Source organism: Phacochoerus africanus, chromosome 13, assembly GCF_016906955.1.
Source record: "Phacochoerus africanus isolate WHEZ1 chromosome 13, ROS_Pafr_v1, whole genome shotgun sequence".
Lineage (NCBI taxonomy): Eukaryota > Metazoa > Chordata > Mammalia > Artiodactyla > Suidae > Phacochoerus > Phacochoerus africanus.
Genome location: NC_062556.1, coordinates 44,908,440 through 44,936,301, shown reverse-complemented (window position 1 = coordinate 44,936,301; position 27,862 = coordinate 44,908,440). Strand labels below are relative to the sequence as shown.

The 27,862-nt window shown below is 38.9% G+C and overlaps 1 protein-coding gene across 5 annotated transcripts in view; it reads right to left on the bottom strand.

Moving 5' to 3' along the window:
• The window catches only part of PIBF1 (progesterone immunomodulatory binding factor 1), a 251,953-nt gene extending 224,158 nt beyond the window's left edge, over positions 1-27,795 (bottom strand). For 2 of the 5 annotated variants that reach the window (XM_047756196.1, XM_047756199.1), the window contains exons 1-5: positions 27,286-27,795; positions 26,040-26,336; positions 15,184-15,284; positions 11,794-11,992; positions 8,271-8,390 (exon numbers count right to left, since the gene is read on the bottom strand). In XM_047756196.1, the coding sequence (XP_047612152.1) occupies positions 8,271-8,390; positions 11,794-11,992; positions 15,184-15,284; positions 26,040-26,291 (672 nt within the window). In that variant the 5' untranslated portion in view covers positions 26,292-26,336; positions 27,286-27,795. Of the gene's footprint in view, positions 1-8,270; positions 8,391-11,793; positions 11,993-15,183; positions 15,285-17,159; positions 17,281-26,039; positions 26,339-27,285 lie in introns of those variants that run through there. The other 3 variants (XM_047756197.1, XM_047756198.1, XM_047756200.1) reach the window with 3 other exon arrangements.
• Between the last annotated feature and the right edge of the window lie 67 nt (positions 27,796-27,862).

Genomic DNA, 27,862 nt, shown 5'->3' with positions numbered 1-27,862 from the left:
CTCCAGACAGAAGATCAAGAAGGCAACAGAGAGCCTACATGACACAATAGAAAAGTTAGACTTAATTGAAATTTTTAGGACATTACATCCAAAAAAATCAGAATATGTGTTCTTTTCAAATGCACATGGAACATTCTCAAGGATTGACCACATGCTGGGACACAAAACTAACCTCAACAAATTTAAGAGTACAGAAATTATTTCAAGAATATTCTGACCACAATGGGATGAAACTAGAAATCAATCACAGGAAAAGAAATGAGAAAACAATGACTACATGGAGACTAAACAACATGCTACTTAAAAAACCAATGGGCTAACAAGGAAATCAAAATGGAAATTAAAAAATACCTCGAAACAAATGATAACAAAAACACAACCATTCAAAATCTATGGGATGCTGCAAAAGCAGTGCTAAGAGCAGTTCATAGGAAAACACAGGCCTCCCTCAAACATAGAGGAACAATTTCAAATTAACAACTTAACCAAATACCTAAAATAATTAGAAAAAGAACAACAAAAACCTAAAGTCGGCAGAAGAACGGAAATCATAAAAATCAGAGAAGTCAATAAAACAGAGATTTCAAAAAACAATAGAAAAAAAATCAATAAAACTAAGAGTCAGTTCTTTGAAAGGATAAACAAAATTGACAAACCTCTGGCTAGACTCACCAAGAGGAGAGAAACAACTCAAATAAACAAAATAAGAAATGAAAAAGGAGAAATCTCAACCTATACCTCAGAAATACAAAAAAAAAGAGAGAGAGAGAATAATATGAACAATTACATGCCAACAAATTTGACAACCTAGAAGAAATGGACAACTTTCTAGAAACATACAGCCCACCAAAACTGAATCAAGAGGATCAAGTGAACACACCGATCTCTAGAAATGAAACTGAATATGTAATAAAAACACTCCCTACAAATAAAAGTCCAGGACCGCATGGTTGCCCAGGAGAATTCTACCAAACATGCAATGAAGAACTTATACCCATCCTTCTTAAACTTTCCAAAAGGTTGAAGAAGGAACACTCCCAAAGACATTCTATGACGCCACCATCACCCTAATCACAAAACCAAAGACACTATCAAAAAATAAATTACAGGCCAATATCTTTGATGAATATAGATGCAAAAATTGCCAACAAAATTTTGGCCAACCAAATTCAATAACGTACAAAAAACATCATACACCACAACCAGGTGGGATTCATCCCAAGTTCACAAGGATGGTTCAACATACACAAATCAATCAACGTCATTCACCACATTAACAAAAGTCAAAAACCATATGATTATCTCAATAGATGCAGAAAAAGCATTTGACAAAAATCCAACATTCATTCATAATAAAAACTTTTACCAAAGTGGGTCTAGAGGGAACATACCTTAAACATAATCAAAGCCATTTATGACAAACCCATAGCACATATAATACTCAATGGAGAAAAGCTAAAAGCCTTCCCACTAAAATCTGGAACAAGACAAGGATGCCCACTCTCACCACTTTTATTCAACATAGAATTGGAAGTCCTAGCCAGAGCAATCAGATAAACAAAAGAAATAAAAGGCATCCAAATAGGAAGAGAAGACATAAAACTCTCACTATATGGAGATGACATGATACTGTATATAGAAAACCCTAAGGACTCCACACAAAAACTACTTGAACTGATCAACAAATTCAGCAAAGTAGCAGGATACAATATTAACATTCAGAAATTAGTTGCATTTCTGTATACTAACAATGAAATATTAGAAAAGAAATATAAAAATACCTTTTAAAATCACACACAAAAAATTAAATACCTAGGAATAAACCTGACCAAGGAGGTGAAAGACTTAATACACTGAGAACTGTAAAACATTAATCAAGGGAATTAAAGAGTAGTCAAAGAAATGGAAAGATATTCTATATTCCTGGATTGGAAGAATTAATATGATTAAAACTGTCATACTGCCCAAAGCAATCTACAGATTCAATGCAATCCCTATCAAATTACCCAAGACATTTTTCATGGAACTAGAATAAATAATCCAAAAATTTATATGGAACCATAAAAGACCCAGAATTGCTAAAGCAATCCTGAGGGAAAACCAACCAACCAACCAAACAAACAAGCAGGTGGCAGAACCCTCCCAGACTTCAAACAATATTACAAACTACAGTAATCAAGACAGTGTGGTACTAGTACAAAAACAGATATACAGACCAATGCAACAGAAGAGACAACCCAGAAATAAACCCAGACACCTATTAATTAATCTTCGACAAAGGAGGTAAGAATAAAAAATGGGAAACAGTCTCTTCAGCAAGTGGTGCTAGGAAAACCGCTCAGCTGCATGTAAATCAGTGAAACTAGAACACACCCTCCCACCATGCACAAAATAAACTCAAAATAGCTTAAAGACTTACATAGACAAGACACCATAAAACTAGAAGAGAACACTAGCAAAACATGCTCTGACATTATTCATATAAATGTTTTCTTAGGTCTCCCAAAGCAAGAGAAATAAAAACAAAAATAAAGCAATGGGACCTAACAAAACTTAAAAGCTTGTATAGAGCAAAGGAAATCATAAAAAAACAAAAAGACAACCTATGGAATGGGGGAATATAGTTGCAAATAATGCAACTGACAAGGGCTTAATCTCAAAAATATACAAATAACTCATATAACTCAACAGCAAAAAAAAAACCCCAAACAACCCAATTGAAAAATGTGCAGAAGACCTGAACAGACATTTCTCCGAAGACATACAGATGGCCAACACGCACATGAAAAAAATGCTCAATATCACTAATTACTAAATTCAAATCAAAACTACAATAAGGTACAACCTCACACCAGTCAGAATGGCCATTATTAGTTAGTCTACAAATAACAAATGCTGGAGAGGGTGTGGAGAAAAGGGAACCCTCCTACACTCTCGGTCAGAATGTAAATTGATACAACCACTATGGAAAACAATGTGGAGGTACCTCAGAAAACTAAACATAGAACTACTGTATGATCCAGCAATCCCACTCCTGGGCATATATCCAGACGAAACGTTCATTGAAAACACCCTTACATTCATGGCAGCACTATTCACAATAGCCAAGACCCGGAAACAACCTAAATGTCCATCAATAGATGAATCAATTTAGATGTGGTACATATACACAATGGAATACTACTCAGCCATAAAAAAGAACAAAATAACACCATCTGCAGAAACACAGATGGAACTAGAGACTCTCACACTAAGTGAATTAAGTCAGAAAGAGAAAGACAAATACCATATCACTTATATCTGGCATGTAATATATGGCACAAATTAATATGTCTACAGAAAAGAAACAAACTCATGGACATGGAGAACAGATTTGTGGTTGCCTAGGGGAAGGGAGTGGGATGGACTGGAGTTTGGGATTAGTAGATGCAAACTGTTGCATTTGGAGTGGATAAGCAATGAGATAATAGCACAGGGAACTATATGCAATCACTTGTGATGGAAAATGATAGAGGATAATGTGAGAAAAAGAACGTATAACTGGTTCACTTTGCTCAAAGTACAGCAGATATTGACACAACACTGTAAATCAACTATAATAAAAAAATTAAAAAATAAAAAAAACCTGTGTTCTAACACTTTTCCCCAAATATCATAATTACAGAAGCATACACTACTGACGATGCTCCAAACACAGATGATTCTTTTTTATCACATGGATCACACTGAAGTTGTCTTAAACACAAGTCTAACTACATGTTACACTGCCGGATAAAAAGGAGATGAATGCCTTTCTACTGTTATTGACAATTGGAAATTCCCATAGTTTACTAAATACTATTTTGTGTACATTAACTGTGATTTCTTCCACCTTAAAAAACAAAACAAACCCTTTCTTTCATTCCATTTCCTAGCATCTTCAACCATATCCGTTTATTCCCCTATGCAGCAAAATTCCACCGAAAGAGCTGTCTAGACTTCCGTCTCCAACTCCTTTCCCTCTACTCACTCTTAAACACACTGAATTCAAACCGCTCTCACACCATATGGAGGTTCCCAGGCTAGGGGTCGAATCGGAGCTGTAGCCACAGCAATGCAGGATCCCAGCTGTGTCTGGGACCTACACCACAACTCACGGCAATGCCGCAGCTCACGGCAATGCCGTATCCTTAACCCACTGAGCAAGGCCAGGGATCGAACCCGCAAACTCGTGGTTCCTAGTTGGATTTGTTAACCACTGAGCCATGACAGGAACTCCCTGAATTCACACTTTTAACCCACCACTACATTGGAACTACTCTTGGCAAGGTTACCATTGATCCTGTTAAACATCATGGCTATTTCCAGTCTTCATCTTACCAGACCTATTGGCAGCATAAACTGATCACTCTCCTCCTAATGAACTTTTCACCCCTGGCTTCCTGGACATGAAAATCTTTTGGTTTCCTTATGTCACTAATAAATCCTCCTTCTCTATTCTACACATCAATACTGACGTGCCCTGGAGCTCACACCTTGGTCCTTGTTTCCCTGCACTCCTTTTGTTTATCATTTATTTATGTATTTACTTGGCTGTGGTGTACAGTGGCTTGATGTAGGATCTCAGTTCTCAGACCAGAGCTTAAACCTGGGCCTCAGCAGTGAAACCCCAAATACTAGCCACTAGACCACCAGGGAACTCCTCCTGCACTTCTTTTAAAATATAAATTCTGGAGGAGTTCCCGTCGTGGCGCAGTGGTTAACGAATCCGACTAGGAACCATGAGGTTGCGGGTTCGGTCCCTGCCCTTGCTCAGTGGATTAACGATCCGGCGTTGCCGTGAGCTGTGGTGTAGGCTGCAGACGCAGCTCGGATCCCGCGTTGCTGTGGCTCTGGCTAGGCCGGTGGCTACAGCTCCGATTCGACCCCTAGCCTGGGAACCTCCATAGGCCACGGGAGCGGCCCAAGAAATAGCAACAACAACAACAAAAAAGACAAAAAAAAAGACAAAAAAAATATATATATAAATTCTACAAGGCCAGAGATCTTTGTTTTCTTCAGAGGTTATCTCACACACCTCGAGCAAAGCTTGCTACATAGTAGATGTACAGTGATTATGTACTGAATGAAGTTCATTCTCATAATAATGACCATGTGAGTGACGTAGCTGTTAACATATTCTCATCATTGTTTTATAGATGGAGACTGCAGGGAGGGGTAGAGAAGACAAAGTTTTTTATACAAAATCATCACACCATTATTAAGTTGCAGAGATAAAACTCAAACTAGTTTCTTTGAAGTTTTCAAATACCAGAGCAGAAAATAATTTAACAAACTATTTCAAAAAAAAATAAACCCCAAAATACACTTTTAAACAAAATTTAATGTAAAATATTAACATTTATTCACTATATTCTACTTTTTTTTAAAAAAAAGTCCTTGTTGGTTTGACTTTTATTTTAAAAATGTTAAGTCTGTTTTTTCTCAGTGTTAGGCAAATTGACCTGTACTAGGCCCTTGACAGAACAAAAGGATCTAACTTTTCATGGTTGTAGGTTTTGGTTTTTGTTTTTGTTTTTTTCATTTTAGGGCAGTACCTGTGGCATATGGAGGTTCCCAGGCTAGGGGATGAATCAGTACTGCAGCTGCTGGTCTGTACCACAGTCACAGCAATGTCAGATCCAAGCTGCATCTGTGACAACCACAGCTCACAGCAATGCCAGATCCTTAAACCACTGAGCAAGGCCAGGGATTGAACTTACATCCTCATGGATACTAGTAGAGTTCGTTATTAAGCCAGTGAGGGAACTCCTGGTTTTTTTTTTCATTGAAGTATAGTTGATCTATAATGTTGTGTTAATTTCTGCTGTAGAGCAAAGCGATATAAATTCTTTTTTATATTCTTTTCCATCATGGTTTATCACAGATCAGAAGAATCTTAATATTAATGGTGTCTTTAATACAAAAGTAATTCTATTATGTTTAAATTACATTCTTGAGTTTCTAGGACTTTTTATTACACAGGTATCTAAGACACTGCTTAAATATTTTTTCCCCAATGGTGATTCAATTCTCTATTTATAATGTTATTAAGCTTAGCAAAAAGTTTCAGAGAGAGGATTATATTTTCAGCTGAGAGGTAATAAACCTTTAAGAGGCAAACCTGCACATGGAAAGATACTATGTTATTTCTATATGTTAACTTGGCTAGGCCATAGTACCCAAATAATTGGTCAAACATTGTTTTAGATGTTTCTGTAAAGGTATTTTTTAGATGAGATTAGCATGTAAATCAGTGGACTCCGAGTTTACCCGGCATAACGTGGTGGCTTCATCCAATCAGCTGAGGCCTTACCAGAACTAAGACTGACCTCTCCTGAGCAAGAAGGAATTCTCAGCAGACTGTCTTTGGATTTGAACTGCAACCCTCTCTTGAATCTTCAGCCTGCCAGCCTACTCCATCAGATTTTAGACTCACCACGCCTCTACCATCAATTCTTTAAAACATGTCTCTCTCAATATATATTTACATATCCTATTCATTCTGTTTTTCTGGAGAACCCTAACACAAGTTCACAAAACTGCTTCTGTGTTCAGAAGCTACTGGTGCATTAAAAACACTCAGGAATCTTATGAATGAAATCAATATTAGTTATCTGTTTTCATGACACTAAAATACTTAGAGTGCTGACATGGTTGAAACAAACTAAAATCTGGGATATAAGGCTATCACTGTCCCTTGAGAGCAGAGAGACTTGCTTTACCACACAGTAAAAATATATCACATAATAATGATAATTTTAGAGATCCAAGCCACCCCCTCTTTTTGACCCAAAGAAGACTTTGTTCTGGAGAAATCACTCTTAGAGGTGTTTTAACAGAAATGAGGATAGAAAGCTTCTCCAGGTCTCCCTCTAAAAAGTAAGGAGAGTTGCTGAGGTGTCATAAGGCACTGTGGTCTTAAGTTTGAATACTCGTCTGCCTTGTTCCCAACAAACTGTGTGGCTGCCACTGCTGCTGCCACCACCGCCACCATGGATGCTCTGGGCATTTTTACAGAGATGATAGAACTTAAATGATTTGCCTGAGGCTGAAAGATTAGTTAGGAACCAAACTGAGACCTTCTAACTTTGTCCTTTACTATTCTGACTCTAGATGAAAATTTTTTAAAAGCTAAGAGCTATCTTTCTAAATGTAAAAAACAATTTATCTGTACAATGAGGCAGATGAGTAGCAGAAAAAACAACCACAACAGAGCCCTGTAGTAGGGTTCATATCAGCACATCTGCCTCCCTGGCATCGCTTCTGCCAACTTCAGTGCTCCTATGAGAAGGAAGCTAAGCCGTCATTCGCCTGTAACACTGGCTCTGTATTAGTGACCTAAGTAGATTCAGCCCAGCATTAAAAGTGCAGCAAATTAGAGCATCAAAATATAAATTATGATTATTTCTCAATAATAGATTTTTGATAAAAGTTGCCCTTGAAATAAGGCCCAAAATAGCATTTATATGCAACTTTGCTAAAAATCACATTTGAAACAGAAATGTGGGCAACTCAATGAAATGAATGGATAAACATTATTATTTTCTCCATTTGACAGATGACTTGTTCAAGGTCACACAAAAAAATGAACATTGTGAAGTTTCCTTATGGTGCAGGGAGTTAAGGACCTGGAATTGTCACTGCAGCAGCCTGGGTTGCTGCATGGCACGGGTTCAATCCCTGGCCTGGGAACTTCCATGTGCCACAGGTGCAGCCAAAAAAATAAACAAATACATAAAAGGCATCAAGATATCATCTAAGGTTCTAACTAACCTACTAGAATCTGAAATCTGAGCTCTGGAAGGCCAGGTGCTCACTGCCTCTCTGTGTGTTCACTGCTGTGAGGACCTAGCACAGCACCAGGCATCAATGGAGTAGATTAGTGCACGTGCTCTGAACAGCTAGTAGGAGAGCTAACTGTATTTGATGAAGAGGCAAAATGACTAATAAATGGACTAGGACACCCTTTCATTTCACCAAGAAGGCAAATCTGCAATGGAGAACTGAGAATGAAATGAGTTATAGTAAGAAAATGTTCAACCATGGATTACAGGTCAATATCATGAACTTAGCCTGTCAATCCTTAAGACGGCTATTTCCAATCTAACTCCTTCCCACTCTTTATTAAGAATCACAACAAAGAGCACCCCCAAGTCCCATTTTTCTATCGGTGACTTTTACAAATCTTAAGAAACTCCCCATAGAAAAACTTGGAGCCTTGTCTCACCAGGGATCAGAATTATACAAACCTCAGTCAGTTGTTTCAGTTGACCTTTGTTTTCACTTAATTCTTCTAACAGCTCATTCTTCTTCAGTCGCAGTTCAGAGATTTCCTTTCTCAATGGATTCACTAGGTCATAGAACCGGATCTTTGAAAAAAAAAAAAAATCAAATCAATAAGCAGTCTTGAAACCCAAATTACAATTACAATTTGCTAATGAATAGGATTCAAAACTATCAGTAGTACAAGTATTAAGGTAATAAAAGAAAGTGTTAAGGGGTTTCAGATTATACGCCTGTACACTAAAGTTTTGTTTGTACAAAACTAAAACAACACGATTGTTAAATGTCCCTGACCATCATACTTCATTAAATCTTAATGTTCAGTTAGGCCCCTCAAGGCCCAGATCATCTGTAACTCCCCCTCCCTGACACGGTCTTTCTCTCCTCTCTTCTATCCATACTCCATTTTCTCCTTACTTCTCACCTCCTACTACTGCTCACTCCACACTATCAGCTTATTATTTCTTCTTTTTTTTTTGTCTTTTTAGGACCGCACCTGCAGCATATGGAGGTTCCCAGGCTAGGGGTCGAATCGGAGCTGTAGCAGCTGGCCTACGCCACAGCCACACCATGTCTGCAGCCTACACTGCAGCTCACAGCAATGCTGGATCCTTATCCCACTGAGCAAGGTCAGGGATCGAATCCACATTCTCATGAATACTAGTTGGTCTTGTTACCGCTGAGACACAATGGGAACTCCTGGCTTATTATTTGTTGAACACACCAAGTGTTGAAGAGTTGACGGCTTTTCCTGGAGTTCCTCTGTGGCTCAGCAGGCTAAGGACTTGGTGTTATCCCTGTTGCAGCTTGGGTTGCTTCTGGGCAAGGATTTGATCTGTGGCCCATGAATGTCCACATGCCAAGAACGTGGCCAAAAATAAATAAATAAACAAATAATAAAAATAATACAAAAGAAAGTGAGAAAGCAAGAAAGAAAGAGAAAGAAAAGCTCTTCCCAACGTATGACTCATGCTTTCACTCCCTTCACCCCATCAGTAAAACCTCCCTGATTCCCTTAAGCTGATTTAAAAGAGCATCCTTATAGGTGGCAGTTTTTGTGTGTTGCCCCACTGGAATGTAAGCTCTGTGAGGATGGAATTTTTATCTGGTGTGTACTGTTCTATCCCCAGTGCCTAAATACACTGCAGGCTCTTGGTGAAGCTCTGCTCACTACCACTGCCATGTCTCACCATACTTTCAGGGGGATTTGCCTATCCTAACTCAGTAAAGCATTCCATCTGACAAGTCCCTACAAAACTAAGCTTTTGACAAATTAAGAGAGGGTAGGAGTTCCCGTCGTGGCGCAGTGGTTAACGAATCCGACTAGGAACCATGAGGTTGCGGGTTCGGTCCCTGCCCTTGCTCAGTGGGTTAACGATCCGGCGTTGCCCTGAGCTGTGGTGTAGGTTGCAGACGCGGCTCGGATCCCGCGTTGCTGTGGCTCTGGCATAGGCCGGTGGCTACAGCTCCGACTGGACCCCTAGCCTGGGAACCTCCATATGCCTTGGGAGCGGCCCAAGAAATAGCAACAACAACAACAACAACAACAAAAAAAGACCAAAAATAAAAAATTAAAAAAATTTAAAAAATTAAAAAAAAAGAGAGGGTAATTAGGGACTATTTACTGTACGTGAATATAGCCTGAAACGTTAATGTATTACTGTATTGCAAGAGAACCATGTTTGGTAAGAGGCAAGTCCTAAGGCTAGTAATTGATACAACAACTCTGTGTATAATTAACCAGCTAGGAGAATACTGTCTGAAAACAAAAGACAAGGAAGTTAACAAACCAGAGAGCAAAAATATGTATGACTGCCACTAATGGGATACATTCTCTTATGGAAAAAGCCTCAATGACAGCACTTGAGGTATTTAATGGGTTTTGAATAGTACTTTGGGCAGAAAAATTATATTTGAGCTATTTAAATAGAAAGCTGGACAAAAAAAAAATAGTACTCCATGTTATAGGAAGTCATTCATCTGGATGTCTTATCCAAATGACAGTCAAGTGTAGAAATCACCTCTCTGGCAAAAATAGCAGATAATATTTCTTCTGTGTTTACTATGTTCTAAGCACTATGCTAAGCATTTTAGATACACATCCACAGTCAATCTTCACAATTACAGCAATAGAAAGGTGCTGTTATTATTATTATTTTTTAAATTGAAGTATGGGGATTTTACAATGTTGATTAGTTTCAGGGGTACAGCACAATGATTCAATTACATATACATATAAATACTTTTTCAGGAGTTTCCGTTGTGGCGCAGCGGAAACGAATCTGACTAGGAAACATGAGGTTGCAGTTTGATCCCTGACCTCACTCATTGGGTTAAGGATCTGGAGTTGCTGTGGTGTGGTGTAGACCAGCAGCTGTAAGTCACAGACGCTGTGGTGTAGGTCGCAGATGCGGCTTGGATCCCGCGTTGCTGTGGATGTGGTGTAGACCAGCAGCTGTAGCTCTGATTAGACCCCTAGCCTGGGAACCTCCATATGCTGCAGGTGCAGCCCTAAAAAGACAAAAACAAACAAACAAAAACAAAAAATAAATACTTTTTCAGATTCTCTCCCATTATGGGTTATTTTCAAGATACTGAATAAAAAGTGTTGTTATTAACCCTTTTATAGATGAAAAAATTCATCTCGGGGTGAAATGACCTCTATAAAACACAAACTTGCAGTTCTCAATGTGTGTTCTTAGGACCCCAGGCCCTACCTTGCCCCTGCAGGAAATCCAAAAGATCAAAATTATTTTCCTAATAACAATAAGATTTTTTTGCCTGTTTTATTCTCTATTCCAATTAGACAGCATTTGCCAGTGGCTAGATGACGTGTGATGATTTCATCACCGTTCAGGCTAATGAAATGTGTGCTTATGTGTTCTTGCAGCTTAAAAATTTCTAATATGGTATAATGGTATTACTACGGTATCTGATATTTCTAATATGGTAAATATTAACAGATATAGTCCATACAAACAAAAGCTCTTTGGAGTCCTCAATAATGGATGTGGGTACCAAAAAAATTTGTGATGACTGCCGTAAATCAACCCTGTATATAGATTTGTGTAGCCAACACTACAATCAAGATCCTGACCTAGATTCATCAGGATCTCCCTCATGCTATGCTTCTCCTTCCCCTACTACTCTTAAGCCCTGGCAACCACTAATCTGTCATCTCCGCAATCTTTCATTTTCAGTACATCACAAACAGCCACAGTTTACGATAAAATAATTCATGTCTATGGATTATCCAGCCATTAACTTCAGAGCTCTATTTATTGCTTGACTTTGGAGATCAACGGTCAAGACCCTTTAAAATTTGGTGATCTGAACACCATTCACGATCTTTGGACCAGGGCCATAAAATAATTTATCAATTAGGTACTTAAAAAGTTATGGCTACTATATAAACAGTAACTTTTAGCCTGAAAATATATGCAGGTTTTTTCTTTTTTTCTTTTTTTTTTAATGACACAAGAGACTTACAGATACATATTCAGGAATAGAAAGTTGATCTTCAGGAAAACTTTTTAGTTTCATATATTGCTCTTCTGTCAACTCGAAGTCACGTAGGTTTCGACGAATATCTCCAGCTTTCTCTCTTAGCTGAAGATTTGTCTCTTCTAGTTGTTTCTGTCTCAATAAAATAGTTTCCATTTCTTGTTTCATTAGTTCTTGATATTTTCTACATCAGGAGAGAATGTATGGCAAGGTTAAAAAGAACTCGGTGATTTAATTTTCCTCAAAGTTCCTTTTCTACAGTAACAGAAAATTAAAAAATTAGAAGTTTAATAGTATTTTTGGCTCCAGCTAAATGCCTATTTACTTAACCAGTTCAACCTAAAATGAAATGCTAATTACTAAATGTGTAGCAACATAAATTATTATAGAAGATTAATGTTCTTAATAACTTTTAAAACTCAAATTATAAAATTATACATTTCTTCTGCTTAAGGTATACATTTTATGTATCTGCTTTGGATCCTACTTATGAAAGTAATTTTCATTTGTCTTTATCCAGGTACTTCAAAGTATACCTCTTTTAGATGACAACACTGAAGCATCACAATTTATTCATCCAACCAGTGAAGGAATGAAAATAGTCATCTGCACATAATCATCTTTCTCAAGGAATACATGCAGTGGACACTGTTGGCCGCCTACCCCAAAATTTTGCGCAGGAAGGGACCATCTGTATTTCCCCCTCTGTACTGTATCACTCCTATCAACATAAAAATGTTATTTGTCCTATCTTAAAACAAGTGAACAACAACAAAAAAACCCCCACAATTTTGGACCCCATTTCACTGCCCCTTTTGTTTCTCCAAAGCTGTCTATACACACCTTCTACACACCTTTACTCTTAAACCCAGCCCAATCAGGTTTTCACCTTCCTAACAAGATCTCAAGGTCCCCAATATCCTTCACATTGCTAATGATCAATTAATTCTCAGTAGTCTTTTTTTTTTTTTTGGCTTTTTAGGGGCCGCTCTTGTGGCACATGGAGGTTCCCAGGCTAGGGGTCCAATGGGAACTACAGCTGCCAGCCTACGCCACAGCCTACGCCACAGCCACATCAGATCCGAGCCGCATCTGTGACCTACACCCACCGCTCACGGCAACACCAGATCCTTAACCCACTGAAGGAGGCTAGGGATTGAACCTGTAACCTCATGGTTCCTAGTCAGATTCGTTTCTGCTGCGCCACGACAAGAACTCCAATTCTCAGTTCTTTTCATCCTTATCAATAGCACTTGAGACATCTGATCTCTCCTTCCCCATGCTACCTTCATCTGGTTTCCAAGACACAATATTTTTTTCCTCTTCATTTTTCTATTTTATCAAATAGGACAAAGTGGCACTTTCTCAGTCTTTTTATCTAGTTTGTCCTGATGTTGGCATACTCGGTCCTCTCCTCCATCTGTGTTCACTCCCTTGGCAAATTCATCCAGCCTCATGACTTAAATACTATCTATATTCTAATGACTCCCTGATTTATTACCTCTAGCTCAGACTTTTCATGACATCAATTTCCAATACAACTCTAATTTAACATGTTCCAAATTGAACTCCTGCTCTCCACTCACAAACCTATTCTGCTGTGGTTCCACCATCCTAGTTGACAGCACCTCCATTCTTTGACTTATTCAGACCAAAAATGATGGTATAATCCTTAATTTCCCTTTCTCTCCTCAACACCACATCTAATCCTTGCACCACCATCAGTTACCAAGATGATTATTGCGAGAACCTCCTAACTGCCCTGTCCACTTCCTTTAATTTGATCAAATGTCTAAAGAATTAACCCTATCATCCAGTGCAGTGGTTTTCAAAGTATTATCCCTGAACCAGTAGCAGCATCAAGGAACTTAGTAGAAATGTACATTTCTCAGGACCCTACCTAAATCAGAATCTCAGAGCAAGACCCAACAATCTTTTTTCAAAAGTTTTCCAGGTGGTTCTGATACATGCTAAAATTTGAGAACCACTGGTAATGGCTGATAATTGGTCAGGTAAGTTTTTAAAATATTAGTAAGGAGTTCCTGTTGTGGCTCAGCGGTAACGAATACAACTAGTATCCATGAGGATGCAGAGTCGATCCTGCATCGCTGTGAGCTGTTAGTACAGGTCCCAGACATGGCTTGGATCTGGTGTTCTGTGGCTGTGGTGTAGGCTGGCAGATGCAGTTCCAATTTGACCCCTAGCCTGGTAACCTCCATATGTCACAGGTGCGGTCCTAAAAAGCAAACAAAAAAACCTTAAAATATTAGTTAAATAGTGAAATCTTATAAAAGGAAAAGATAGCTACTTTACATATTTGCACCTCTAATTAAAATATAGAAATAAACATCTGCAAAATTTTGTACATAGGGTCTGAAAATTTCTGAATATGCAGCTGTGTTTTGCTTTTCTGTAAATTATTTTTCATGATTTTTAAGTTCAACTTTATTACAACGGTGGGAGACCTTAAAAGACACCTGGGAAGAAATCTAAGGATACTTTTCATGGATTTGATTTTTGCCTCTATCTCTAAACATCTCTTGCTTACACTTAATTTGATGACTTTTTTTTTTTTTTAGTCACTCACATTAAAAACATCTTTTCATAGACAGCATTATAGTTTGTATAGAAATGTTATCTCTTTTTGTTTGTTTGTTTTGTTTTGGCTTTTAGGGCCATACCCAGGTTAGGGGTCGAATCAGAGCTAGAGCTGCCAGCCTACACCACAGCCACAGCAACATGGGATCCAAGCTGTGTCTGCAACCTATGCCATAGCTCACGGCAATGCCAGATCCTTAACCCACTGAGCAGGGCCAGGATCAAACCCACATCCTCATGGATACTAGTTGGATTCGTTTCCACTGAGCCACGATGGGAGCTCTTGAAGTTTCTTTTGTACTCATTTTTAAATATAATTTTAATTAAGGTATCTAAGTATAGTAGGAACAAATGGCATAGACATATTTGAGAATAAATACAACAGACTCTTGATAAGCACACAACTGAGCTAGAGAAGGTATATAGACGAACAGAAGGTACTTTAACCCAGGAGAATTCAATAAGCCATAAGAATATATCAGTATGTTTTAGAGAGCAAATGAAGAAAGGTTAGTCCATCCAGCCGGTTAAGCAGTGCTGAGTTTAGAGAGCTTCCATGTCATCTATGGTTCAGCAATGTTTGTTGAATGAATGTTGGATTTTCACTTTTTGTACTTTGTGTACTGTATCAAGTAGTTTTTTGTTAGCTTGGATGTAAAAATTATTACCATCTTTGATTTAAAATTTCTCTACTTTAGCTTACAAACGCATGCATAAATAGCTAATGATGTCACTTTTAACTGCTAAATAGGTATTATTGCTTTTTATAACTTTTACCTGGCATCCTTTTGTTGAAAATTCAATTGGCTGTCTAATCTCAATGTTAGTAGCTGCTTCTGATGAAGCGCATCATTAAGCTTCTCCTCCAATTCTTCAATCTTAATAAAGAGAAAAAGGAAATTTTATGATCAATTTCCAAATTTATCATTTAAAAAATCCTTCTGTTTGAAAAGTACTAAATGTTAAAAAAGCACTTAAAATAAACAGGCCAAGACTGGGCAGAGATGTTTTGTAAAGGTTATGTCCACAAACTACAAAGTCTATCCATACAAATGGTTGTTACACTACGCTTTGAAGCTGCGGCCTTATAAACGTTTTTTTGCCAGGCTGTCATTAAGGTGATTTCCTCCCCTGAACCCAATCTCACTGAGACACTTTGACAAGTAGGATTTTATGGTGGTGCCTCACCTAGGTAATTATTTCCAGGCCAGAACCTGCATATATACTAGAGAACCAAGTATCTGACTACTACACATCTTCAGTCAACTACCATATGGGTGATGCTATAAACGTCAAAAATGAAACTACTCTTCACCTAATCTTATACTCTTTGCAGCTCCTAGTCTCCAAAGCAAGAAAATCTGAGTCAGTTTGATAGATCTAGTTCTCCCTGCTTATTCTCATCAGACATCATTGCTTTTGCTGATGAGTTTACTCCATAAGGAGCTGTCAAAACTGTACCAGCCTCCGGAGTTCCCATCGTGGCGCAGTGGTTAACGAATCCGACTAGGAACTATGAGGTTGCGGGTTCGGTCCCTGCCCCTGCCCTTGCTCAGTGGGTTGACGATCCGGCGTTGCCGCGAGCTGTGGTGTAGGTTGCAGACATAGCTCGGATCCTGCGTTGCTGTGTCTCTGGCATAGGCCGGGGGCTACAGCTCCGATTCAACACCTAGCCTGGGAACCTCCATATGCCGTGGGAGCGGCCCAAAGAAATAGCAAAAAGACAAAAAAAAAAAAAAAAAACCAAACTGTACCAGCCTCCTTAATACCCACTGACAAGGTATAGACCCCATTTCTTACCTTGATTATAATGATTTCCTAACTGCATTCCCTGCTTTCCATTTTGTCAATCTCCAAACTGGTCTTCCTTCATCTTATCTTTTAAAAGTGCTATCAAAAATGTATTTACCCAGTTTTAAATCCTTCAGAGGATCCTGGCTTCAGAATAAATTCCAGCTTCACGGTCTACTATACTAGTCCTCCTTGATCTGGCTCTTGCCTACCACATGTCTTATCACTAGCCTAAAAGAAAACTCTGTTCCAGCTAAAATACGTGCTTGACAGTCCCCAAACATGCCGTGCATGCCTAAATTCACTTGGTCTCTTTTAAAAAATTATTTATACTCTCCCTTCCAACCCAGGCAATTCTTGTTCACCCTTTAAAATACACGGATTAGGGAGTTCCCGTCGTGGTGCAGTGGTTAACGAATCCGACTAGGAACCATGAGGTTGCGGGTTCGGTCCCTGCCCTTGCTCAGTGGGTTAACGATCTGGCATTGCCGTGAGCTGTGGTGTAGGTCGCAGACGCGCCTCGGATCCCGCGTTGCTGTGGCTGTGGCGTAGGCCGGTATTTGTAGCTCTGATTAGACCCCTAGCCTGGGAACCTCCATGTGCCACGGGAGCAGCCCAAGAAATGGCAAAAAGACAAAAAAATAAATAAATAAAAATAAAATAAAATACACAGATTAATCTAACAGTCTGTCCTTAATATACTCAAGTGAATTCTTCCTGTATCATCAAATTCTCCTCTACTAGACCAATGCTATCATTAAACAAATGTCTTCTCTCCCATTAAAAAAAAACAAAACAACAAACCACACTCCCTTGATCACACCACTTCCCCTGCTGCAGTACCATTTCTCCGTTCACCATCAGGGCAAAACGTTCATGTGGTTTTAAGAATAACTCTTATTAAAGTTATGAATCACCTCCATAATGCCCAGCCCAATGGCTATTTCTGCATATTTTCTTACCTGACAGCATGATTTGGCAGAGCTGATCACTTCATTCTCTTTCACTTAGGTGATACTCCTCCTGGTTTTCTTCCTTAACTCACCAGACCCTCCTCAGGTTCCTTTGCTGGATTTTCTTATGTCTAAGTGTCCGCCTATCCCTTTACCTGGTTCGAGGCCCTCTACTCTCCCCAGGTAACAGCATCCAATCCCATGGCTTTAAGTGGCATCTTAAAGACAAACCCATGCACATCTCTAGTCACAGGCACTCTTCTAACAGCAATTCCATTCAGGAAATGAATGGGCATTTAAACTTTGACATGTTCAAAACAGAACTTATATTTTACCTCCCATATCAGTTTTCTCCCATCCTTCTATTTCTCAATGAATGTCTCCAGGAGATGAAGCCAAAAACTTAGGAGTCTTACATAAGGCAACAGCCTAGTAACTGTCTTCAGCTTCTACATTATCTGCCCTTCGTCTATTCAGTGCCATTCTGAATACAAAAAACAGGACATGTGACTCCAGCTGCCTAAAATCTGTGAGTGACTTCTCTGACTACATAATCTAAAGCAGAGTAAACAACAATGGCGACAGGCCAAATTCAGCCTATGTCTTGTTTCTGTAGAGCCCACCATCTAAGAATAGGTTTTACATTTGTAAAATTGTTAAAAAAAAAAAAGGAAAAAGGAAAACTACGTAATAGACCATATATGGCCTACAAAGTATTAAATATTTACTGTCTAGCTCAGGCCTTTATAGAGAAAGTTTGCTGACTCCGCATTCAAAGCAGGGACTCTGCCATATTCTTGCTATATTCCTGGCAACATGTCTAATCAATGTCTTAAATCAACAAATGAAAACCACTTTCCTCATAATTACTATTTTGCATATCAAGAAAACTGTTACCACAAGGAAAGAATTTCTTTTTTACTTACTTACTTTTTAAAGATTTTTATCTTTTCCATTATAGTTGATTTATAATGTTCTGTCAATTTCTGCTGTATAGCAAAGTGACCCAGTCATATATATATATATATATACATACATATATATTCTTTTTCTCACATTATCCTCCATAATGTTCCATCACAAGTGACTAGATATAGTTCCCTGTGCTATACAGCAGGATAACATTTCTTTTTTCAGGATCAGAACTTTTATCATTTCCCCTGACTTTTAGATTACGTCCCTCAGCTTGGATACACTCAAGCCAAGGGATTCCCTCCTCCATTTCCCAAGCAATCAGGAAGCCACAGATCTCTAATAAGAGATAAACAAAAAGGGATTTTGGCATTTAAAAATTGACAGGCAGGAAGGGTGAGGAGGAAAAGAATAAGGAAATGGAGCAAAGAAGGAGATTTAGACAGCAATAAGTGGAGATAAAAGTGCAAAGCTAGGAGTTCCCGCTGTGGCTCAGTAGATTAAGAATCTGACTGCTGCAGCTTGGGTAGCTTCAGAGGTGGAGGTTTGATCCCTAGCCCAGTACACCAGGTTTAAGGGATCCAGGATTGCTGCAGCTGCAGCACAGGTTACAGCTGTGGCTTAGATTCAACCCTGGCCTGGGAACTTCCAGATGCTGTGGGTGTAGCCATAAAAAAAAATTTTTTTTTTAATAAATAAATAAAGTGCAAAGCTCACAATCCTCTAGGTCCAAGGAGTTTGGCCTAAACAGCCCCGCTTATACGTGCTCTCAGTTAGTGAGTAGCTGAGTGGGAAATAGGAATCAATGCTTTGTTAGTTTCCTGGGACCAACCCGCTTCTATTTGCAGATCTGGAGAAATCAAATTAACGTGGGTCAGGACAGTCATAGTAATAAACTATACCACCAGTAACAAGCGGTAATAAACACACACATTGTATTGCTGCCATGCTGGAGTGGAGAGATGTTGGATCACATCGATTTGCATATTTCCTAACTAAAAAAAGAGCTTGATGACTAGAAAAAAACTGTTACTTGTCTCACAACATGAAGTCTTGTCCTCTTTCTCAGGTAACAGTGATTTTTGTTAGTGACCACAATACTGACATTTCCCAGCTTCCCACTCCTTGCAGCTAGAGATGGTCATGCTATATAATCCTAATCAATCGAGGCCATAGCCTTGAGCTTCGGGGCAAGCTCTTTAAAGGACAGCCTCATTTGGCATATACCCCATTTTCCCATGGACACAATAGTGGAGGTGGATCAGCCATCTGTGATTTTGAGCTGAAAAACGTATGCTAAAAATCACCATGCAGAAGATTAAAAGGAGTCTGGGTTCCTAAAGATATCAAGGAGTAACCACACCAGGTGTAAATGGCCTATCTCCAGATTCCTGTTATACCAGAAAAACAAAACCCTTATCTTGCTTAAGCTGTGGTTTCCACATTTCTGTTACTGGCAGCCACCATTTTCCAAGTTTCTAGTTCTAACAGCTGAACTTAATCCCTGAAGCACTGAGCAGCTGGTTCGATCTTTCTCTACAGAAGAAACACGTATAATATTCATATCAATTGACCATTCAAGACTACTTGAATGCTTCCACTGACAGGAGCCTCAGTAACTGAAAATCCAGTCATTTAAATCTTAATAGCAACAACATGTTTAAGTGCAGCAGAAACATATCCTTTCCGTGATTTCAAACAATTACCATGGAGCTTACTCTAGTGAGGGAAATTTATGTTTTTAATGCTAAAATGTGACAATTTCATTTTTGTATCCCTGATGTTCAACCCATCGGTAAGCTTTGGAGAGTGAACAAATGGCTAAAAATAATATTTCTTCATCAATCCCAGACTCATACTCTAAAAAATCACTTTTTTCATCTCTGAAGCTGGAATGCATCTTCCAGCTTAGCAGTTTAACTTGGTAGTTTTTAACCTTAGCAATACTTGGAATGGTCCATCTTACAATTGAGGTGCCTGGGATCTGATGAAATTATGGAAGACTTAATTCTTCTATACCATATAATGCTTCTTCCCACATTTGAGAGCAAACATATTACCCAAAAGGGGTCTCCAAGCTGGACAAACTTAGTGGCCATAGACAAAAAACTCAAGAATGTAGAGTTGCCAGCAACTCGGGAGACCAATTTGGAAGTATGCTTAAATTAAGCAGACGTATACCCTGTGAGCCAGAGATTCTACTCCTGAGTATCTATGTCACAGAAATGTTCACACCAGATGCAGGAGAGACATGTCTAAAGAAGGCCAGTATTGAATGTGGTGACGAGGAGCTGGAGGCCACCTGGGTACTCATCACTGAGGGAGTGAGCAGACAGATTGGAAGATGCACACCAGAATGACATCACAGCTGGAAGCAAAGGACCAGAGGGACACATAGTAACATGAATGACCTTATAAACAGCACTGAGTATAGTAACATAAATGACTTTAAAAACAGCACTGAGTTGAAAAGAAAAACTATAAAAGAAATGACATCCAGAACGAAACATGCCATTCAGATTTATGTAAAGAAGAAAATATGAAAAATAACCATTTTCAAGAATAAACATTTATATTAACTATAAATGGAGTATTACATTTAAAAATTTGTGAATCCAGAGAAACCACCCCATTTACCATCACATCAAAAAGAATAAAATACCTTGGAATAAACCTACCTAAAGAGACCAAAGACCTATACTCTGAAAACTACAGATGCTGATGAAAGAAAGATGACACAAACAGACGGAAAGATATACCATGCACTTGGAATGGAAGAATCAATATTGTCAAAATGACTACACTACCCAAGGCAATCTACAGAGTCAATGCAATCCCTATCAGAGTACCAAAGACATTCTTCACAGAACTAAAATAGAATATTTTAAAATTTGTATGGAAACACAAGAGATGCTGAATAGCCAAAGCAATATTGAAAAACAAAAAAACCAAAGAACAGAAATGGAGGAATCAAGTGTCCTGACTTCAGACAATACTACAAAGCTATAGTCATCAAAACAATATGGTACTGGCATAAAAACAGAAAAATAAATCAATGGACTAGGACAGAAAGCCCAGAAACAAACCCAAGCACCTATGGTCAACTAATAATATGACAAAGGAGGCAGTGTCCTTCCACATACAGTGGAAGGAGAGTCTCTTCAATAAATGGTGCTGGGAAAACTGGAAAGCTACATGTAAAAGAATGAAATTAGAACACTATCTAACACCATACACAAAAATAAACTCAAAATGGATTAAATACCTAAATAAAAGGCCAGACAGCATAAAACTCCTAGAGGAAAAGAGGCAGAATGCTCTTTGATGTAAACCACAGCAACATCTTATTTGATTCACTTCCTAGAATAATGGTAATAAAGAGACACAGATAAACCAATGAAACCTAATTAAACTGAAAAGCTTTTGCACAGCAAAGGAAACCACTAAAAAAAAGACAACCCACAGAACGGGAGAAAATCTCTGCGAATGACGCAACAAACAAGGGCCTAATCTGCAAAATATACAAACAACTCATACAACTCAACAACAAAAAAATAACCCAAGTGAAAAATGGGCAGAAGACCTAAATAAACATTTCTCCAAAAAAGACAAGGATGGCCAACAGGCACATGAAAAAATGCTCAGTATCACTATTATTGGGGAAATGCAAATCAAAACTACAATGAGGTACCAACTCGCACTAGTCAGAATGGCCATCATTACCAACTCAACAAATAACAAATACTGGAGAGGTGTGGACAAAAGGGTGTCCTCCTTCACTCTTGGTGGGAATGTAAACTGGTACAACCACTATGGGAAACAGTATGGAGGTACCTCAGAAAACTAAATATAGAACTACCATATGATCCAGCAATCCCACTCCTGGGCATATATCCAGACAAAACATTCATTGAACAAGATACATGAACCCCCTATGCTCATTGCAGAGCTTTTCACAATAGCCAAGACATGGAAACAGCCTAAATGTCTATCGCCAGATGAATGGATTAAGAAGATGTAGTGCGTTTATATATATATATATATATATATATATATACATATGCACACACACATGTACATATACACACACACATTGATATATATATGCACACACACACATATATACACACACATTGGAATGTTAGCCGTAAAAATGGACAAACAAATGCCATTTCCAACAACATGGACAGAAATGGAGATTCTCATACTAAGTGAAGTAAGCCAGAAAGAGAAAGACAAATACCGTATAATATCACTTATTTGTGGAATCTAAAATATGGCACAGATGATCCTATCTACAAAACAGAAACAGATCATGGCCAAGGAGAGCAGACTTGGGGTTCCCAGCGGGGAGGGAGTGGGATGTACAGGCAGTTTGGAATTTTTGGATGCAAAATGTTCTATTTGGAATGGATAGGCAATGGGGCCCTACTGTACAGCACAGGGAACTGTGTGTGACTGAGTTATTTTGCTGTATATCAGAAATTGAAGAAACATTCTAAATCAATTATACTTTAATAAAAATTTTTTTTAAAAATTTGTGAATCACTGTTGTACATTTGAAATTTGTATAATATTGTAAATCAACTTCTCAATAAAAAAAATTTTAAGGGGTTCCTGCTGTAGGGCAACATTGATCAGTGGGGTCTTAGGAGTGCGGGCAGACATGTTTGATCCCTGGCCTAGTACAGAGGGTTAGGGATCCAGTGTTGCCACAGCTGTGGCTTGGGTTGCAGCTGCAGCTCAGTCTAATCCCTGGTCCAGGAACTCCATATGCTGTGGGGAGGCCAAAAAACAGAAAAAAAAATTTTTTCTTTTAAAGTATAAATGTTAAGGGGAAAAGATAAACATAGACGGAGGAAGGGAAATAAACTATAGGAATAAAAAGAATAAACATTCAAAATGGGAAGAGAGCTTGCAAGGATCAATGATGATTATGTATTATAAACTCAGGAATATGATTAATTTAATCTTTTATACTAAAGATTTTTCAGCCCAACAGAAAATCATAATAATAAAGAAACTATACTAAGCACCATGGGATATAAAAATAATGATATAGTGCTGAAAAAGGGTAGTTACTACTATTATTTATTATACACCAGGCCCCTGAAAGCTTATTTCAATCCTCCCAACAACTCCACGAAGTAAACACTATGATTATTTTTATTTTACAGGAAATCGTGAAATAAAAAACTTAAGTAATTTGCCCAAGGTAATTATAAGGCGTGGGATTCAAACTCAAACTGTGTGTATCTCAAACTGTAGCTCTCTCATGAATAAACATTTCTTTAATGTAAACCTTACACTTTAAAAAGAGGGAAAGCCAGTTATAACCAAGCACAATGCAAGGTGAAAACAAATCATTTAAAAAGTGGCCAAACACAACATAATTTTGGATATGGTTTAGAGTTCACATTTAATTGAATATTTGTTGGCTGAGTGGGTAGATTAATGAATGAGATATTACCATGATCTTCTTCAATGAGTTTCAATGAAGGAGGTTTATGGGTAGAGATATATGAGCCAGTAGCACTGTGGGAATCCATATGAGAAGTTAAAAACAGTATGACTAAAGGAACAGAAAGAGGAAACCACTGGATACATTGATAAAATACCAAGTGACCTAAGCTAGGTAAGTGACTAGGTATGGAGAACCTAAAAGGAAGTCTGAGGAGATCTACTTAGATGGAGTATGGGCTTCAGACATCTCAAGTTTTTGGCTTTGGGGTTTTCATTTCCCCACAACATATAGAAGTTCCAGGGCCAGGGCTGGAACCCGCACCACAGCAGTGACCCAAGCAAGCCGCCTCAGTATCCTTAACATGCTGCGCCACAAGAGAACTCCTAGATTTCTGTTTTTTTAGGTTTTTTTTTTTGTCTTTTTGCCTTTTCTAGGGCCACTTCCGCAGCATATGGAGGTTCCCAGGCTAGGGGTCCAATTGGAACTGTCACCACCGGCCTACGCCAGAGCCACAGCAACTCGGGATCTGAGCTGTGTCTGCAAACTACACCACAGCTCATGGAAACGCCGGATCCTAAACCCAGTGAGCAAGGCCAGGGATTGAACCTGCAACCTCATGGTTCCTAGTCAGATTCGTTAACTACTAGACATCTCGGTTTCAACCTCACCTGGCTCCATCACTTCCCTTTGAATGGCCTTGGTATTCTAGGAACCAATTATGGTTCTGTTTTTTCAAGAGCAAAGTGGGGTTCGGTCACTCATTTAAGAAACAGCTGAGCATTTACTAGGTGACAAGGACACCTAGTTCTAAGTGCTGGAGATATAACAGGGAATATAAAGAAGTCCCTGGCCTCAGGAACCCTACACACTATTAAGAGAACAAATACCCAAAGAACAAGGCGGGGAATTCTACGAACATGTATAAATAAGACACAGAAAATAAAGGCGGTGAAAAAAATGAGAATGTTATTTTAGGAGCAATCACTAATACTTACTGTGTGCTTACTAAATATCAGTCTAACACATTCTATTGACTCATTTAAAATGATGGGTCAGGAAGACCCCTTGGAAAGAACCTACATCTCAGAGTTGTATGGCTTAAATGAGCCAACACATGAAAAGCTCGTAGGACAGTGTCTGCCACAGAATAAGCACCCAATAAATGTCAATTATCAGTATATTTTAAAAACGAACCTAAACTATGTCTTGACTTCATTGGAACCTTAAGAGACATGGTCAAGAAATTTTTTTAGCAGCCATAATACTTACACAAAGGCAAGGGTTAAAATAGGTGACTGCCTTAGCAGGAGAGAAGGTAGGTAACAGAAACAAAATGGGAGGGGAGGAGACAGGAAGAAGTAAGATCAAGAACAAAGATGGAGAGTTTATTATTGGAAAGAAGAGATTTTCTCCAATACAGAAGTAGCAAGAGTTAAGAAGCGTCTCTGTCTTTCTGAAATTACTGTAAAAATTTTATAACCAGTGATGGTGACTCGTTCACCAGGTCTTAGGCAAAATACTCTGTAACTGTAAGTAATTACACGAGGCAGTAAAACAAGGACTAGGGCATCCCTTCTTATTTGCCAAATACCACTCTTTAAAGCTCCGGTAACTGAATTTGCTACGCTTCCAACTATGACACAGTAAACATCAAATAGAAAAACAAATACAGTAACTAACAGAAAAAAAAAGGAAAAAAAACACCTAAGAAAATATAGCTCATGCATGCCAGATTTAAAAGATTGTGCCTACAGAAGCAATTCATCCCTGTTTACCCTTAAGACAACCCTTTTCCAAGAATTTTTATTTGGTACACAGAAGTATTATTTACTTCCCCTCTTTTCTGAAAAACAGGTTCTTTTCAACTATGCAAGAAAATGAAATTATTTTCTTGAAATTTTTTTTTTGTCTTTTTGCCATTTCTTGGGCTGCTCCCGCGGCATATGGAGGTTCCCAGGCTAAAGGTCGAATTGGAGCTGTAGCTGCAGGCTTACACCAGAGCCACCGCAACTCCAGATCCAAGCCGCAGCTGCAACCTACACCACATCTTGTGGCAATGCTGGAGCACGGCCAGGCCCGCAACCTCATGGTTCCTAGTCAGATTCGTTAACCACTGAGCCACAACGGGAACTCCTCGAAATTTTAAATGTTTCATTTTCAGTTCAGATTACATAAACATAAACTTTTTTTTTTTGGTCTTTTTAGGGCCTCACCCACAGCATATGGAGGTTCCCAGGCTAGGGGTCACATAGGAGCTGCAGCTGCAAGCCTATGCCACAGCCACAGCAATGCAAGATCCGAGCCAAGAGTCTTCGACCTATGCTACAGCTCAAGCAATGCCAGATCCTTAACCCACTGAGCGAGGCCAGGAATCAAACCTATGTCCTCAATAGTTACTAATCAGATTGGCTTCCACTGAGCCACGACGGAAACCCCCATAAACTTAATTCTTTCTTCTCTGCAGTTTGAAGGCAATAAAGCACATAAATAGCAAAATTTACACGAGATCTTACCTTTGTAAGATAATCCACTTTCAAATTGTCGATCATCATATTTTTCTGTGACAGCTCTATTTTCAATAACTGAATATTGTGAAGCAGTTCCTTCCGTTCAATTAGCTGCCTGGTGATTTTGATTTTACCGTCTCGCTCTTCTGATGAGGAAATATCATCTGTAGGAACTGTTGTTTCTAAACTAATATCTTCAGATTCCAAAGAGCTAGAGATGTTCAATTTTTTTGATGACTTGGCAACTTTTCGAGACATTTTTAATTATGACTCACTCTTCTTCTCCAATTCTATTTTGATTTTCTGTAGGTTGAAAAGTATTGATTTAAATGTACTCAAACATGCTCTGTGGAAAGCATCAGTATCAGAGATACTAAGGGTTCCTGAAGTAGTTAATAGGCAAACAGGAGGATCCCTAAATCTAAGACAGATTGGTAATTACTGCTCAGATCAAACATTAAATCAAACTCATTAAATCCTATTATAAACCCATATTTTGATGATTGAAAAAATCTAAGAGTTCCCTGGTGGCCTAGAAGTTAAGGATTCTGCACTGTCACTACTGTAGCTTGGGTTCCATCCTTGGCCCCCCAGAACCTCTGCACATCAAGGGCCTGGCCAAAAAAAAAAAAAAAAAATTCCTGGCACATCTCTTGGAATAAACAAGGAAATGTATGAGATAAACAATAAAGCCCTAAATAGCTAGTACCCAAGCATGCTACTAATAAAAGGAGCACATGTTCAAGACCAGGACGTTACTTCTGAGTTGGTCTGGCAAAAATTAAACAGAGATAGGACTTAGAATCTTGAAGGATTTGGAGAGGAGCAATAAAAAAAGAAAAGCATGCAGATATTAAGATTGGTGTAGAGGTGGTGAAAGTGTAGAACAACAGAGGGCGATGGTGGTAGTCTGGCTGGACCAAGTCTACGTGAATTTGAGCAGCGAATCCACCCACCCCTCCCCACCCCCAACCCCCTCAGCACAAACACACCGAAGGGCTATGCCCTATACATAGTCAAGCCTATGGAGGGCCGTGAATGTTTCAGTCTGTTCGAAATTTACTCTACAGGCAGTGAAGCATCACCAAAGGTTTTTTAAATGGGAAATAGTGATAGAAAACATACTGACATAGAAATATCAAAACAAGAGGAAAAAGAAAAATCCCTCAATCTAAATCGAACTTCTCACCCTTTCACAAAAATTTCAGCAACTCCCTTGTTTTAATAATACACGATATAATAAATTACTTACGGTATTGTAGATACCAGTTCTTCTTAACTGAATGATTACAAAAAAAGGTGCATGTATGGAGGGCAACGTAAGAACTTTGGTTGGATCCGCTCCTCTCGATTACAAAGAGAAGAGGTAAGCAAAGGTGAGATCAAAGACAGGCAACATCACCTGGAATACAAAGGGTCGGGACTAGTACTGCCCACTCGCGCGGCGTGAAGAATAAAACCCGAATTTGGCCGGAACAGAGGATTTCTCGTCCCATGTGAAAAAGGAAGGGAAAGCTTCAAATACTCCACATCGAAAGCTGAAGCAGCCACCACAGCCGCCACTTAGGGAGCCGAAGAAGTCTGCAGACAACAGCTCGTGTTACAGACCCTCAACAAGGAATTTCAGGCAAGGAACCGTTAGGATCCGTAACCAAGACAACCATTTCCACGCCGGGAGGAGGACGGAGGAACCGGCCGCAGACAGATGCCCACGCCACCGGAACTCAGCCCTCCCGGTTCCACCCAGGCGCGGGAAGCAATGCATGCTGGGAGCTGGAGTCCGGAGGCAGGCCCACCCCCTTCACCGGCGGAAATGGATTCGGGCTCCG